The sequence below is a fragment of the Ursus americanus genome, chromosome 24, assembly GCF_024610735.1.
Source record: "Ursus americanus isolate L20-20 chromosome 24, mUrsAme1.1.p, whole genome shotgun sequence".
Lineage (NCBI taxonomy): Eukaryota > Metazoa > Chordata > Mammalia > Carnivora > Ursidae > Ursus > Ursus americanus.
Window position 1 is genome coordinate 31,240,015 of NC_142150.1, and position 16,539 is coordinate 31,256,553.

Consider the following 16,539-nt stretch of genomic DNA (forward strand, 5'->3'; position numbering starts at 1 on the left):
GGCCATGGGCTTGTTGCGCACTGGACCCCAAGGCAGCCTGGTGCATCTCCATTCCAGGCCTTATGGGCACAGACCCACGCTGAAGTTCGGCTCCGCCCCACATCCAGGCTGCTGTGGGTACAGGTTACCAGGACAAAGACCGTACAGAGGACACAGGACCAGGCGAGAGAGCCTGGGGTTTCTGCTCTGTTGCTGATACACTTCCCTCCATCAGTGGCCCTCGCTTTCCTCATTGGAAGAGCATACGCAGTGGGGGAAGACTGAGGGTTCTTCTAGTGTTTTATGAATTTAGGATTCCACTCTCAGCCTCCTTTAACCCACCTGGGAGACAGAATACCTGCCTCGGAAGGGCAAGTACATTTCTGTGTGCTTTTTGTGAAAACAAACCCATCGGACAAGAAGAGCCAGCTCTCTGTGACTGCACTCATCTTTTATTGCCCCTACACATTGAGAAGATGTGGCAGGCCAGGAAGGTCTGTCCCCAGCCACCATTTCCTGAGCCCACCAACTTCTTCTCCCAAAGACCTGAGAGCTTCCAGGAGGAGCTCGGACGGTTCTGTCTGTGCAGAGCGCCAAGCCTGCTCATCTGAACGGCGCTGCCCTACTCATGCTTCCCCCAGCCCAGCCCCCGCATACACGCTTGCACACACCCATCCAACAGCGGGAAGGCGGCTCGTCCAGCGTCCTTCCAGGCTCCCGGGACCCGGGCCGGCATCCTGCGGCACCTGTAACACAGGTTCCCTTGTGAATGCGCTGGACCGAAACCCTGTGAAGAGTTACCTGCACCTCCGTTTCCTGATGGCTGCCCCCAAACCAAGGGCCAGGGCTCGGACTCTGACACGAGCCGTGGGCGTCGGGATGGCTTGGAGTACGTACCTGGCCATCTCCGGGGAGCCAGCCAGGTCACTGAGGCACTGCAGGGGAGAAGGAGGCCATGCCACATGTGTGTTTCCCCTCCCAGTGCCTTGCATGTCCCCCCAGCCTCCTGGGAGGCCGAGGAGGCAGCTGTGGCAGCAGAGCCCAGAAGCCAGTACCCACATTCGACACGACAGGCTCATTGCTTTTTCAGCCAGAGCAGCTGCGTGGGCCTGGCCAGCAGAGTCCCGGCTGCTTCCCTGCCTTCTCCACCACCCCGGGTCCCATGGGCTCCTCACCTCGTACTTCCAGGCGGCACTCACACTGTGCCTCGCCTTGTAAGTTGGTGGCCCTACAGACATAGATGCCCCCATCAAAGGGGCAGGGCTTTCTAATCTCCAGGGTCAACACTCCCTGCTTGCTGAACATGCGGAAGCGGGCATCTGCCCTCAGATCCAGGCCGTTCTTGAACCAGGAAATCTTGGGCTGTAGATCAGGTAATGGGAGGAAGGGAGACCATCTCAGGTGGACAAGAGACCTCATGGGAACCTGTTTCTATTCTAGGGGCTCCCACTGGAGTCCACACGATGCCCAAGCAGGGAATGAACAGGGAGCCCATGGAGACGGCCAAGGCCCTCTTCAGGGAGAGGAGCCTGGCCCTGAGCCCCTGAGGGAAAGAACGCAGGGAGAGGCTGGGGAGAGGCCCGATGGAGGTTGGAGGCTCTGAACCCTGCCTCCTCAGTCTGCCTGGCCCAGGGCCCCAAGCTCTCTACCTTAGGGCTACCCCGGACAGCACAGCAGAGGGTAGCATTGTAGCCAGCGATGACTGAGCGGTTCACCAGGGGGCGGGTGAAGCTCGGGGCCTCAGAGAAGTCCAGGGCTTTATAGTTGGGTGGCTCATACGTGATGCCTGTTGGTGATAGGACTTTGTACCAAGAGTGCCACCCCACGCTAGGTCCCCTCCCTGCTCCCACCGCCTCCCTGCCCCATCTCCTCCTGGGGGTGAGAGTAAAGGTACAGCACCTGGTTTGGGGATAAAGACCGGCTCCTTGGTGGTGGCGGCTTTGTCACTGGGTCCCACCATGTTATGGCTGAAGACCCGGAAGTAGTAGCCATTGCCAATGATGAGCTCTGACACCACGCAGTGAGTGCGGCGGTAATGCTCCAAGACCGTGAACCACTCCTGGGGGTGTGGAGGAAAGGGAGGCTCTCTGGGGGCTGGGCCTACTATCTGCCCGGGGCAGCCCTGGTGTCTGCACCCCAACTGCGGAGGGAACTAGGTCAGAGAGGGAGGATGAGCCAGGCCCATTCTAAAGACAGGGGAGGGAGCTGGGGCCAGGTCTGCCTAGCCCTAGGGAGGGTATATATGGGGGCCCAGAACGCCAGGCTCACCATGGTCTTCTTGTCGGCTTTCTGTACTGTGTAACCCCAGATCTCTGTGTTGCCATCATCTTGGGGTGCCTTCCACTCCAGAGCCACGTTGAAACCCCATGCTTCAATGACCCGAATATCCTGGGGAGGGCTTGGCTTGTCTGCAGGAGAGAGCCCCGCTTGAACGTGCCTCCCCTGACAGCCTGACCTGGCCCGCCACCCTCTGCAGGGGCTCCAGGCATCCCAGAGGAGGGGCCCCCGTGCCACGCACCCACGATCTGCAGGACCAGCGTAGCCTTGTCCTCCATGTTCTCAATTCGCAGCATCACCTGGTAGGTGCCAGAGTGGGCACGGCGAGCAGCACGGATGAACAGGATGGTGTCCGTGGGGCTGTTGCGGATGCTCACCTCCTCGCCTGCCAGGGGCTGCCCTTCTTTGGTCCAGGTCACCTGAGGCCGGGGCTTGCCCTGTGGGGAGGGACAGCTCACCCCCGAGCCTGGCACGACTAGGTGGCATTTCAGGGTCTGGTCAGCCCCAAGACACATCTCCCCGCTAAGCACAGATGACACACTGGGGGACAGGGAGGGTGGCCAGCCCTACCTGGAAAGGAATGAGGAGGTTCACGGGCTCCCCAACCTTTCTCTGGATGGTCTGGCGTAGGTGCCTGGGCAACTGGAGCCGTGGCCGCTCTGTGGGTGCCAAGTGGGCAGCTCAGCAAGGGGAAGCTCCGCCCCAAGGAGCTCCAGAGCTCCTCCCCTCCAGAGGCGGGGCCAAAGGCTGGGGCTAAGGAAAATGCCCCTTCCTTAGCTCCCCCAGCCCCAGCCCCAGATGGTCTACAAAATCCCACCCCTGCCTCATCACACCGCTCTAAGAGACAAGGATCAGAGACGGTGAGCAACTAGTTCGAGGTCACACAGCTAGCAAGTCACAGGCCAGGATGCAAATGTAGGGTTTGGTCTCTACCCTATCCCCCAGGCTGTTTCCACCCCAGTCTGCTGCCTCCTTCCACTTTGAGAACTAATCTTTACATGATTGATCCTTTGCTGGGAATAGAAGAACGGGAAGTGGATCCCAGATGGGCCAATCTGATGCCGAGTCATGAGCACAGAGACAATACCTGTTGAACTGAGAGGCTCATAGAACAGAGCTGAAAGACAACGGTGTGATGACCTACATGTTCCCCGTCCCAGAACCCTGTCCCAGAAAACCACAGGGAGCTGTCTCCCAATATTTGCCCTGGCCACGGGGCATGAATAAAGGCTCCAACCCTCCTGTCCCTGCACAGTGTTAGTCCCTCTTTGCAGCACGGCCTCCCTGGATGTCCCCACTTCCACTGACCCCAAGGGCCAGGGTGTCAGGGGTAGGTCTGTCCTGTGACTGCACAAGGGCCACTCACGCAGTATCTCCTGCACCGTCACAGGCTCCTTGGTGGTGACGGGGGCTCCAGGCCCTGCCATGTTGTGGGCGCGCACACGGAAGAGCATCTGCGCCCCAGTGGGCAGGTCCTTCACCAGCATGGAGGTGCGCTCCATCAGCGCCGGCAGGGCAGCCACCCACTCCGAGCCTGGTCGGGGGACGCCCACGGGCAGCGTCAGCATCCACAGCCCGCCCCGCGGTCACCCTCCCGTGGCTGTCTGGGGCCCAGCAGGGTGACAGGTGCCTGGCCCGGAGGGTGGTTCAGAGGAGGGTGCCGGGTGAGGGCCCAGGGCCGGGCCGGGGCACTCACAGCCCTCCCGGCAGTACTCCACGCTATAGCCGTCCAGGCCTCCGGCTCCCACGCGCTCCGGCGGCCGCCACTTGAGGGAGACGGTGGTGTCGGTCACGTCCTCCACTGCCAGGTGGGTGGGCTCACTCGGGGGGCCTAGGCAGAGGGGGAGTCAGCGAGGGGTCCGAGTGGGCCTGCACCACCCGGCAAACCAAAGGCCATGACCCAGACCCTCAACCGGCCACGGGTCACACAGGGCCACTTTCCCTGTCATCTGGCTTCCAAGCCCTGTTGGAAATATTTCAGCTCCGTGAAAAGACGTGTCTCTAGATAGGTTTAAAAACAAACGAACCACAACAGCAATCACAGAAGAGAGCCCTAAATAGGAAAAGATGCCCGAAAGAACATGCTTACAAGGAGCCACTTCTGTCAGCCAACAGAAGAAATGCTATAAACGCAGCATTTAAGGAAAAACTAGCCTAAAACAGGGCATTTCCTGGCGCTGCATGGTTAGATGAGTTGACTAAGAGTTAAGCAAACTGGAAGTCAGTCCCTAAAGAGAGAGGCCTGGAGCCTTCTCCCCACGGGCACCCCCTCTCCTTGCTGCCATCTCCCCAAGCTGTGCCCAGTCCTGGGGCCAGAAGGGGGTGCCTCCCCTGCCACCGACAGCTGCCCCTCCCACTGTCACTTCCTGGTAGGGACAGCTTTCCTCACTGCCCCTCAGCGTCCGTTCCACCCTCCCGGCCCCCCTGATACAGAGGAAGAAACAGAGGCTTCAGGGACGCCATGACTCCGGATGGCCCTCTCCATCTCTGAGTCCAGTCCAGCCCCTTGGACCCCCAGACAGCCAGTGCCCTCACTCTGTCCCATATAGGACAAACCCTGGTTGAAGGGAGTGGGGGAGAGGGGACCATTAACATTATTGAGCACCTGCTGTATGCCATCCTAACAGCAGTTAGGATATTGTCAGATGACAGATATTGTCATTATCCCCATTGTATAGATGTGGAAAGTGAGGCCTGAGAGGCACCAGCAGTCAGAGTGGTGTGAGTCTCGGCTCCACCCCTACCAGCTAGGTGACCTTGAGCAAGTCATTTAACTTCTGGGAACCCCACTTTCTTCATCTGTGAAATGAAGAGGATTATCCTCGACTGAAGTTTCAAGGGGACCATGATGTAAATGCCGGTGTGGTGGCCACCCGCAGAGCAGCCAGGGCCGGGGTGGGGCAGTGCCAGGCCAGGCAGCCTCACCAATCGGCATGAAGGGCTGGGAGGCAGGGCTGGGCCGGGACATGCCGATGGCGTTGACTGCGTAGACTCGCATCTCGTACACCACGCCCTCGATCATGCGCCGGGCCTCGTGGCTCAGCTCCCGCAGCAGGTCAAAGTTCAGCCTCATCCATCGGTAGCTCTTCTTCTTCTTGCGCTCCAAGATGTAGCCTGACGAAGGGAAGGCAGGAGCTCTGGTCTGGGGCCCAGTCACACCTGCACCCTGGCCCTCGGCTCTACGCCCGTGCCCTCCACTCACCCAGGACCGGCTGGCCACCATCGTAGGCAGGTGGCTCCCACTGCACCGTGCAGGAGTCCTCACCCACGTTACTGATCTTGGGGGCTGCAGGGGCATCTGGCACATCTGGGGGGGAGGGGGGACCCACATCAGCCCTGCGTGGGTCCTTCACCACCCCAACCAACAGCTAGAGCCCGCCTCCACCGCCCCACGGACATTTCTAGAATTCGGCTCTAATCATGTCACCAGCCTGTGACCAACGCTTTATGGTTCCCCGCTGCCCATATTCACCCCGGGCCCTAATCCCAATCCTCTCCACAGAGCTGAGAGCACGCCCTGTGACGTTTGTCCAATGACTGAACGAGTGAACGGATGGGCCCTCCCTGGTTACCCTCTGTCTTCCCCTCTTGGCCCTGGGCCAGCCAGCCTCACCGATGACCTTGACCGTGAGGTTGACCTGGTCCTCGCCCACGGGGTTCTTCACCGTGACAATGTAGACACCCTCATCTTCCTTCTCTGCCCCCTCGACAGTGAAGATGCTGCGGTCCTTGGTGGTCTCCACGCGGACCCGGCCCTCGGTCTCACACAGCAGCTGGGGGGAAAGGGGACCTTGGGGAGAAGGGCCCCAGTCGGACCCCACAGGCTTTGACAGCCTCTCCAATGGCCCGAGATAGGAAGAGAGCTCAGAGCAGCGTCCAGGGAGCCAACGCAGCCTGAGTGGAAACCAGTCATGTGAGCCCTGGTCCAAAACCTCGATTTAGTGCCTGCTGGGGGCAAAGCACTGGGGCGAGGGTCTCGGGCTCTCGCTCTCGCTTTGTCTTGGAACCTCAGGCGATCCCCTATTCTCTCTGTGCCTCAGCTGTAGTATCTGCTGATGGGAATCACATGACCTTACAGAGCTGAGGATCCTGCAAGGCCTCAGGTGGACGGAGAAGCCGACTGCGCCTGGAGAAGCTGCCCTGAGTGGTGCCCAGGCAGCTGGTCTTACAGGGAAACCCACTCCCCGGTCGGGAAGGAGGACAAAGTGAAGGTCGGCGCAGGAAGACGGGAGCCAGAGAACAGCCCAGTCAGGAGGGCCTCCCAGCAATGCGAAGGGGACTTGTGCCTGACTTTGAGGCATGAGGGTCCCACAGAGCGTGCGCAGGGCAGGAGCACAGCTGGCCAGACGTGGCGCCTTCACAGAGACCTCACTGAGGGGTGAGACCGTGTTGGCAGAAAATGACAGACGGCCAACGAGCTCGAGCCCACCATCAGCCTCACTCACCTTCCTGTCGAACACCCACTCGTCACTGTCACCTCCGTCCCCCGGGGCCTCAGGGGCTGGCCCTGCTGGGACCTTGTTTTTCTGGGAACAGAGCAGGAGGGAAGCAGGGGGGACGGGGGCTGACTCAGCCTGGGCGGAATCTCTGCCCAGAGGCCCCTCTGTCCCCCCTTTGCCCACCCCCACTCTGCTGCCCCCTTTGCCCACCTCCCAGCCAGCTGAGCGACTGCACTCCCAGCCAGTGACCAGCCGTAGGCCGTGCCCATTGGGGTGGGGAATAGGCGCCAACACCCGTTGGTCCCACGCACCCATTTGACAGATGGGCAAGTGGAGGGGGATCCACAGTACCTGTGTGATGGTCTTCTGCCAAATCACAGTGGGAGCAGGGTCCCCGGAGATAGGGACATCCAGGCGTAACTTGTTCCCAGCCACAACCACAATGGTGTCTGGCTTGCGGCCTGGGCAGTCCAGGTGGATCTTGGGAGGTTCTGGTGCGGGGGGAGGAGGGGAGATGGCATAGGTCAGAGAAAGGGGAAGGGGGAGAAACAGGAAGGAGCATGTGTCCCTGGTTGTGGTTTTTCAATCCCTCGGAGGTGCAATGTACACGCAATAAAATGCAGGATTTGAGCATACGGCTTGACGAGTTCTGACACTTGTGTAGTCTGAGCAACCAGCCCGCAGGCAAAATCAAACGATTCCATCCCCCCACCGGAAGTCCCCAGGGAGGCTGGTAACACCGGGTCGCCTCCTGTAGCATTTCTCACACTGTGTTTAGGGGGAACACCAATGTCCCGCCAGAAAAAAGAAAAAGAAGTTTCCATGGCCAAATCAAGTAGGAAACCCTGGATTAAACAAAGTTAAGCACATTTCTTTACCTTGGGACTTTCTAGAGCCTTTGACATGCTATCACGCCTTCTGAATCCGCAAGAGCTGGAGTAAGGGTTCAGGGTTTCCCAAACTTACTTCGCCGTGGAACCCTTTATAAATGGCATATTCTATTCAGTGAACTTAGTTTGGAAAGCACTGACCTAGAGCGGGCCTCAGCCGGGACTGTTCTCCTGAAGTAAGGGTCCTAAAATGCCCAACAGATGTTTAATCTACAAGCAGGATGGGTACTTCTAAAAGCAGGAAAGATTTGGGGCGCCTGGGTTGCTCAGTCCACTAAGCATCCGACTCTTGATTTTGGCTCAGGTCATGATCTCATGGTTGTGAGATGGAGCCCCGAGTCGGGCTCTGCGCTGGCTGTGGAGCCTGCTTCAGACTCTCTCTCTCCTTCTCCCTCTGCCCCGCCCCACTCTAAAAAAATAATTAAAAAAAAATAATAATAAAGCCAGAAAGATTTCATAATGAAGTCTTACATCTTCTCATCTCATCTTTCCTGCCCCCCCCATGGAGGAGGCCCTATCAGGATTCCCACCTTCGAGATGAGGAAACTGAGGTTTCTATAGGTTTTTATAATTGGCCCATGGTTGTGAGTGGTAGAGCTGGGGCTGGGTCTTGGGGTCCCCACTCCAGGTTCCTTGCTCTTCCCTCTGTCTGGAACTGGAGGGGGGCATGGGTGGAGGGGGGCGCAAGGAAGAGGTCCTGACACTCACCCTGCCTGGGCACAAAGTCAATCTTGACCTCTGCAAAAGAAGGAAGAGCAAGTGGCACGGGGCGGGGGGCAAAGGCAGAGCCCAGCAACAGGGCCCCCACCCCGGCCGGGGTGCCAGCTCACCCATGAAATGGAGCTTGGCCGACAGGTTGCAGGCAAAGCCTTCGGGCACAAAGCTGTAGTCAGCCTCGTCCGCAGGCGTGACGTCGTCAATGGTCAGTTTGTGGACCCTGCAGAGAAGTGGTGGCTCAGGGGCTCCCCTGGGCCACCCGCCCCCCAGCAGCCTCACCATAGTCAGGGTTCCAAGGGCCCTTGCCCCTGCCCTGGCTCAGTGGAGGTCTGGTATTTTAAATGCGTTCTTTCTGTGTTTTTGACTTTGCAGCCCCTCACGTGTTTTCAGAGGTAGACAATGAACGAGTGCCCCCTTGGCTGGGCCATTGGAGACTGAGCAGGGGCTGGTCACTAATCTCTGTGACCTTGGGCCCAGCACGGGCCAGCCCAGATGCTCGAGGCATGAGTAAGAGAGTAGGAGAGAGTGAGGGTCCCTGGCCAGGGCTGGCCTCCAGGTGGCCTCCTGCCCTGCCCCGGTCATGAGCTGGGGGCAGGGGTCCGGGGGGCTCCCAGCCTGTCTGTCTCTCTCACTCCTTCCCCATCTCTGTCCTTTGCCTCTGCAGGACTGCCTTCTGTATGCTTCCGTCTCTCTGTCTCTGTCTCTATCTCTTTGTCTATCTTGGTCTCGTGTGTCTGCGTGTCTGTCTTTCTGTCCATCTCTGTCTCTCTCTATGTCTCTGTGTTTTTCCCTGTCTCTCTGTATGTCTCTATCTCAGTCTCTGCCTTTCTGCTTCTCCCTCTGTCTCTCTCTCTGTCTCTGTCGCAGTGTCCCCCTCCCCCATCTGCCTGCACCCTCTGCGCTGGGGCCGAGCCCCGCACACTCACCGCCCAATGTGGGACACCTTTATGCGGCTGTCGGGCACCAGCTCCTTCCCGTTCTTCAGCCACACGCCCCGCACGTTCTCATCGGACACCTCACACTTGAACACCGCCTGGTCCTTTGCGCCCACCGTCAGGTCCGCGATGCTCTGGTACACCTCTAGCTTCTTCTCTGGGGGGCGGGGCAGCGCCAGTGAGCTGGGGAGGGTGTGTGCGGGTGTGGGCGCGAATCCCCGTGGCAATCTCGTGGGCGTGTGAAAACACACGTGTGCGTGCATGAGTGTTGTGCGTGTGTGCATATGAGAGTACAGTGCACACGAGGAATCTCGAGGTGGGGGGGCACCAACCAGGCCCATCTGACCCTCCCAGTGCCCTCGGAGGCGGCTGCCTCAGCAGCTCTGGTCTACGGATGAGCAAGGTGAGGCTCCGGGTGTCAGAGTGACTGGCCCAACGTCACATAGGCCTCCATCCTGGCTTGGCCTGGTCCCCATACACGGCTGGGGGCGGCGTGGGGCTGGGCGGCCTCACCCTGCACGATCAGCTCAGCCAGCGCCTGGCCCCCGCTGGTGCGCAGTGCGTAGTGCCCGGCGTCCTCCAGCGTCGCCTCGTTGATGATCAGATGGTGTCTCTGGCCGTCCTTCTTGAACCGGTATTTGAAGGTCTCCTCCCTGGTCAGCTCCACCCCGTCCTTCAGCCTGGCAGGCGGGCGGGCAGTAAGTGCCGTGGCCTCCTTTGTGGCCTCCTTCGGGGGTGCCTGCTGCACGCCCCCCTGCCCTGCCCATGCCCCCACGCCGCTGGCACTCACCATTTGACCTGGGCCCCCTCCTCGGACACTTCACATTCGAACTCCACCCGCTGTCCCACCATCACCTGCTGGTCTTCCAGGGGCCGAGTGATCAGCACGGGCGGCTCTGTCGAGGAGGGAGAACGTGACAGCCTGGTCCGCGGCAGCCCCGCTCCCCAGGCTCCCAGGCTCCCAGGCTCCCCGGTCCCCAGTCCTGGTCCAGGCCCACCTTTGACGAAGAGCTCCGTGCTGCACTTCTCGCCGCCCACCACGCACTGGTAGGCCGCATCATCCGCCAGCGAGCACTGGCTGATGGTCAGCGTGCGCTTGGCACCCACGGACTCGAAGATGTACCTGCCCCGGGCCACGGAGAGTGGAGGGAGAGCCGTCACTCACCTCCTGGGCCCTGGGTGCCCCGTCCAAACCCCTGTTGGGACCCTAGACCCCCACCCCAAACCCTCCCTCCAGGAGCTGAGCCTTACTTGCTGTGGAGCAGAAGGGGCCACGGGAGCATCCCGATGAGAGGAAGCGAGACGAAGGGAAAAAGCAAGAACAGAGGCAGAAACGGGAAGATGGGAAATCAGACCGGGAGACAGGGAAACAGGGAGAGACGGGGCGGGAAGCGGGCAGAGACAGAGAACAGGGCCGGTGAGAGGCAGGGAGGGCAGGCGGGACAGCCTCCAGGGCCCCCAAACCCCCGCGCCAGCTCCCACCCCCCAACCCCACCGCACCTGCCGCTCATCTGGATCTCTTGTCCATTCTTGAGCCACTTGACCTCGGCGTCGGGGTCGGCCAGCTCCACGGTCAGCCGGATCTTGTGGCCCTTGCTCACCTGGTAGGCCGGCTCCAGCTTCTTCTGAAAGGCTGAGCACCACCGTCATTGCCCCCCACTGCTCCGCCACCCCTGCTCCCCCAGGAGGCTCACACCCGCCGTGGTGGTGGCCGTGGTGGCCGGGGGCTGTGCCAGAGAGCCGTGTCCTCCCACCGCCCCCTCTGCCCCCCCTTTCTCTCTCCGTGTCTCTGCTGTGTGTCTCGGGGCTAAGCTGGACTCCCCCACCCCCGTGTGTGCATACGAGCGTGCCCTCTCCTCTTGCCCGGCAGGGCCCAGCTCACCTGTGCTCTTCTTCTCGTCCCGCTTCATGCCCTTGAGCCTCTTGAGCATGCCACGCAGGTCCGTGATGCCATGCTGGAAGGCGATGCGCTCGTACTCGGACGGGGACGCCTGCCGCAGGATCTCCCACACGTCCTCCTCGGCTGGCGCCTCCAGCCTCGAGTCCCTGCGTCCACAGTCCCACAGAGAGGCCTCGAGGGACACCCGGCGGCCCCCACCCTGCCCTCGCCTGGGGTGGGGCTTCCCGGGGCCCAGGACCAAGGAGCCAGAGCTGCCCCCGCCCCCGTGTCCCTTTCCCTCTGGGGGCGCAGCTCGAGCTGGCATTGGACTTAAGGTTCAGCATGGGGGAGTCCTGGTGGAAGGGGGGTGTGGGCTCCATCAGGCACTCACCTCCGGAAGCTGCTGTTCGGGGCAGGGCAGAAAAGCGGTGGAGCGTTAGAGGCGTGGGCCACCTGCCCACACGGAGCCGGGGCCACAGCCCCTGGGCCCTCGCCTCCTCCCTCCCCCCACACCCCCGCCACTCCGGTCACACTGCACCGCACACATTGCCTTGTTTGCTCCTCCTGAGCTCTGGCGGGTGGGTATCAGGAGACCCCGGAGCTCAGAGACGCCCTGGGCAGCGGGGAGCCACAGCCAGGTCCGTCTGATTCCCAGCCCTGTCTCTCACCAGAGATGGCGAGAGGGGCCCACCAGCGCCCTGCTGCCCCAAAGCACCCGCCCGCAAGCCTTATTCTCTGGGCCGCCGCAGCACCAGCCATGACGCAGGGTGCGGGAGAGAGAGGGAGAGCACACAGAGTCATCGGAGGGCTGGGGGAGCAATTCCCAGCTCGTCCCCGCAGCCTACTGAGCTAAGCTATCAGACACTCAAGGGTCGGGGCCGTGGGTGACCCTGCGAGGATGTGAGTTCACAGGATATGTCTGCAGAGCCCTCTGCCTCTTCCCAACACCAGGACTAAACCGTCTGACAAGGAAACGAGCTCAGGGAGGTCAGGAACCGGCTCGGGGCTGCACAGTCAGAAAACCGCAGTGCCGGGATTTGAAATGGGGCGTCACCATCTGCCCCAGGTGCTGCTACCCAGGGGCTCACCTCTTCTTCAGCAGTGAGCTGAAGTCCAGAGTTCCAGCGTCCTCATGGCTGTCACTGTGGAGAGGGACCCCCAGTAAGGCTGCAGTGGAGCCAGCTGGAATGGGCTTGGCGGGTGGGTGTGGGAGTGGGGAGAGGTACTGTAGAGGAGGGGACGCTGGCTGGAGGGGGCTCCCGGGGTCTGCGTACTGGGCAGGTAGGGGCTGGGAGAGGGGTACCTGATCCTCCGACCACTTCCAGCCAGGCTCCTGTGGGGGTTAGAACAAGTTCCTCACCTGCCCAGGGGAGCTTGCTCTCCCCCTTCCCTACCAGCTTCATCCCTGTTCCCGCATTTCCCCCCACATCACTCCCAGCCCTGATCCCAAGCGGTCTCAGACCCCAGCGATGGCCTCCCCCAGGCCCTAAGGAGAGAGAGCCACTCACGTGCGGCGGAATGCCGATCGGAGGTCCAAGTCTCCAGGACCAACGGCCTCTGGGCGCAGAGAGAGAGGTGAGACAAGGAAAGGGCTTCAGGGGAGCCATCCCAGAGGCCTGGCCCTGGGACGTCTGAGGAGCACACACCTGCCCATCCATGACCTGGAAGAGTGGGCGTCTATCCTGGCACCCCACACTCTGAGCATTTCTGGGGTTGATGGGGTAGTTGATGGTCCCCAGTCCCTTAGAGGTGCCTGATCTCCCACTCAGCTCTCAGCTCACCCTTCACCTGTCCACCTGTGCCAGGAGCCTGGGACACCACGATGACTGAGACCCCAGGTGAGAGCTGGACGTGGCCGTCGGATCCCACCCCAACCCTGGAAGCCTCCATGGGTTCCTTTCATGGCCCTGCATGAGCAGCACTGGGCATGGGGTCAGCAGCTCTCTGGGGAGGACCAGGTACCCTCCTTCATGTTGGGAAATGGGGGCAGACATGGGAGACAGGACCCATGGGGACCCTGAGCCCAGGACAGACGCCAGGCTCCCCTCACCGTGGACAGTGAGATTGAAGTTGCAGCTGTCAAATTTGTCCTTGGTGGACACCTCACAGCGGTAGCCGCCCGCAAAGGTAGCCTGGGCATCTGTAATGTGCAACTCAAACAGGTAGACCTGTGGAAGTGAGGTGTCAGGGGAGACCAGAGGTCAGAAGGGGAGGCCCTTCACTCCTAAAGGATGCTGGAGGTGGCTAATGGCCACCACCCTTCTCAGCCCTCGGGATTTAGTTAACCCAGAGGGTTTTGTGTAGAAAAAGGAGCCCCTTTTCAAGACACATGACTGCCATCTGCTGGCAAAGGATGGTGATAAAATATAAATCTGTGATGCCTACAGGGCAAATGACTTTCACTTAAAGATGAGGCACTTTGGTGCAGTGCACAACCCACACAACTGAACATGTTGGCTCTGCCCTGCAGGAGGCCCACTTGCCTGGGCCAGGACTGTGGAAGAGTGGGAGGAGCAGCAGAAGCTGGGAGTCAAAGCACAGGTTCGAGGCCTGGCTCTGAGTGACCTCAGACCAGCAAAAATAACCTCTCAAGCTTTGGTATCCTCATCTGTATAATGACGGGCCGCTTGGGCTCTGAGACACATCTATCCAGGGGCTTTACATTCTCATTGGCTGATGCCCACACCCCCTCCCCACTTTATGACGCCCCCTTGAGATGATCATACCCTGCAAGCGCCCCAGTGCCCACGGTTCTGCCTGAGCACCCCTGTCCGCCCACCCTGCTTCCCAGCCTCCCCAGGTTTCTTCCTCCCACCTCCCGTGTGCCTCAGGCTCAGGACTCCCTGTGCCCCGGGGCCCCGCAGGGGCTCCGCCCGCCCTCCTTCCGCCCCGCGCCGCAGGCCCCACCTTGCTTGTCCGGTCGTAGCTATTGTGCAGCTGCAGGTGCTGGCCCACTTTGCTGCTCAGGTCCACCCACTTGCCTTTGAACCACTTGACCGTGGGCGGTTTCAGGAGGCTGGCCCCGGCCACACGCGCCGAGAAGGTGATGCTGCCACCTACAGAGAGGGGCGACAGGCTGGGCTTGGGACACGCACTACTGCCCCCTTCCCCACCCCACCCCCGGGCGCCGCAGCCCACACTCACCTGTGGTCACCTCGCCGTCCTGGGGCCTCGTCACGAAGAGGCCAATGGGGTCTTCCGGGGCACCCGAGCCATCAGGGGCTGCTGAGGTTGATCCTGTGAGCGGAGGCCTTTGAGACCTGCCCTGAGACACGCCATCCGCTGGCCCTGGCCCTCCCTGCACCGCCCCTCTCACCTTCGGGACCCGGGGAGCCTCCTTTCTCCTCAGTGGCTGAGGCCAGGGCTTCTCCGGGGGCCCCAGGAGCCTCAGCAGGGGCAGGAGCAGGGCTCGGCACAGGCTCTGCCTTCTCTGGAAGGGGCAGGGCCCGGGCTTATGGAGCAGCTTCTCACCAGAGAGCCCTCCTCTTGTCCCTGGTCCCCCTCAGTCTCTGTGGGCTGACTAAATCAGCAGCGAGCATCTCGCCTTCTCCTCCCCCTTGTAGCCGGTGTGCCCCCGTCCTGGTCCTGGCGGGTCTGCCCCGGCAGCTCCGAGCTCCACCCCTCCTCTCCTTCCCCAGGCTGGGCTGGGGCTCCCTCCACACCCCCAGCAACCAGGGCTTCCCTGCCAGCACACACAGCTGCCCGCCAAGTCCCCATCTGTGAGCGGGTGTCCAGAGGGAGGGCGGCCCTGTGCCTTAGTCATCCCTGAATTTCCCCTACTTCCACCATGGCTGGAATAGGCCAGGGAGGCACATGGGGACATTCCATCCTGGGCGATGGAGAGGCGGCAGGGCTGCCCCCAGAAGCTCAAACCTCAGGGAAGGTGGACCAGGGTCTTACCTGCTTCTGTGACCTTGAGGTCAAACTTGACCTTGGAGGAGCCGGCGATGACTGCGTAGGACCCCTGGTCAGCAGGGCCCACGTCCCGCACGGTCAGAGTATGTTTCGTGCCCTCAGCTGCCAGGCCATACTTGTCACTGGGGCTGATGTCGCTGCCCCCCCGCTGCCAGCGCACCTTGACTCCTGACCGCTCTGTCTCGGCCTCAAACACAGCAGGGCTGCCGGCGGCCACCTCCGCTGACCTCGGCTTCTTGCTGAAGGCTGAGACTGAGATAGGCCCATGGAGGCTGCAGGAGCCCCTGGCTTTCCCATGCACCCCACCCCTGCAGCCCCTCTTCCTAACTATGGTGAGAAGCACTTTAATGCATCACCTCATTTAACGCTCCGGTGGCTCTGTGAAGTAGATGCAATTATTATGCCCATTTCTCCAATGAAGACACTGAGGCTCAGGTTAAGTGACTTATCTAAGATCACACAGCCAGGAGGCAGGATAGCCAGGGCTGTGCTCCTAACCTCCACACAAGAATTTTGTTAGGTGTGTCCCTGGACACCCCAACCTCCCTGCTGGGAGAAGCCCAGCCCCCTCTCCCCCCCACCCCATCATTCGGGGCCCTTAGCAAGGGGCAGGTACTCCGCCTACTAGAATGTAGCTAAATTTGTTCTCCAAGGGCCTTAGGCTGAGAATCAGCAACTGAGATAAAGCTGGCCTGGGAGGGGCTGAGGGCTGGAGGGCTGGATCCCTGCCCTGCACAACCTTGGTAAGAGCACAGGCCAGAGCCAGGTCCCTGGGCTGTGACTTTCTCTGCCCTTGGCCCAGGATCAGCGGCCTCTTGAACATCATCTCCCAGAACAGAGGGGCTGCATTGCCTCAACGTGGGAGTCGCGCCTGGTCTGGGGGCCACGAAGGGGGCAGGCTCAAAAAGCAGAGAATCTCACAGCTGGAGAGAACCAACCCAACGCCTCCTTGTACAGATAGGGAAACTGAGGCCCAGAGAGGGCAAGGGCCTGCTCAAGAGCATTTAGTGAGACGGACTCAAGTCTAGACTCAACTTGGGCTCCTGCCTGCGGCGGCTTTTTCCCAAAAGGCAAGCCTGGGCCTCATCTTGCTACAGAAGAGATGGGATGGGGACAGGGAGGGGATCCTCTGATTTGCCCTCACTCTATCAGAAAGATGGAAGGGAGAAACTGAGAATCAGAAAAGACCTGGAAGACAGCCCCCACTCTCAGGAACTCACTCTGAGGCCTGTCCCCCAACTGTAGCTGCCGCAGCCCTCCTTGCCCCACACCCAGCCCCAATCCCAGGCTGGGAGCTACCTGGTTTCTTCCCCGGCTCAGGCATCTTGAGAGAGGTCACACCAGGAACTGAGCAGACACAGGCCACCCAAGGAGGATCTGAGCAGGACCCGTCCCCCCACCGCTATATAAGGGGCCCTCCCCCTGCCCAGGATTTCTTATCTGCCTCCTGCCCAGTCACCTGCTAAATATAGACAAATTCCAGAGAGCGAGGCTCTCCGGGGAGATGG

The 16,539-nt window shown here is 60.8% G+C and overlaps 1 protein-coding gene across 1 annotated transcript; it reads right to left on the reverse strand.

The window, feature by feature from the left end:
• Positions 1-413: 413 nt before the first annotated feature.
• MYBPC3 (myosin binding protein C3) lies at positions 414-16,397 on the reverse strand. Its single transcript, XM_087854844.1, has 34 exons — positions 16,331-16,397; positions 15,017-15,283; positions 14,433-14,546; positions 14,261-14,353; positions 14,024-14,172; positions 13,167-13,284; positions 12,625-12,673; positions 12,420-12,449; positions 12,205-12,258; positions 11,508-11,519; positions 11,120-11,283; positions 10,738-10,870; positions 10,489-10,491; positions 10,236-10,360; positions 10,028-10,133; positions 9,751-9,917; positions 9,229-9,394; positions 8,416-8,522; positions 8,294-8,323; positions 7,047-7,186; positions 6,702-6,782; positions 5,870-6,029; positions 5,459-5,563; positions 5,182-5,370; positions 3,953-4,087; positions 3,623-3,790; positions 2,827-2,915; positions 2,498-2,693; positions 2,248-2,387; positions 1,879-2,038; positions 1,629-1,765; positions 1,155-1,341; positions 877-985; positions 414-725 (listed from the first exon to the last, which is right to left on the reverse strand). Exons 1-34 carry the CDS (start codon positions 16,353-16,355, stop codon positions 602-604), a joined length of 4,032 nt encoding a protein of 1,343 aa, XP_087710970.1. The 5' UTR covers positions 16,356-16,397; the 3' UTR covers positions 414-601.
• Between the last annotated feature and the right edge of the window lie 142 nt (positions 16,398-16,539).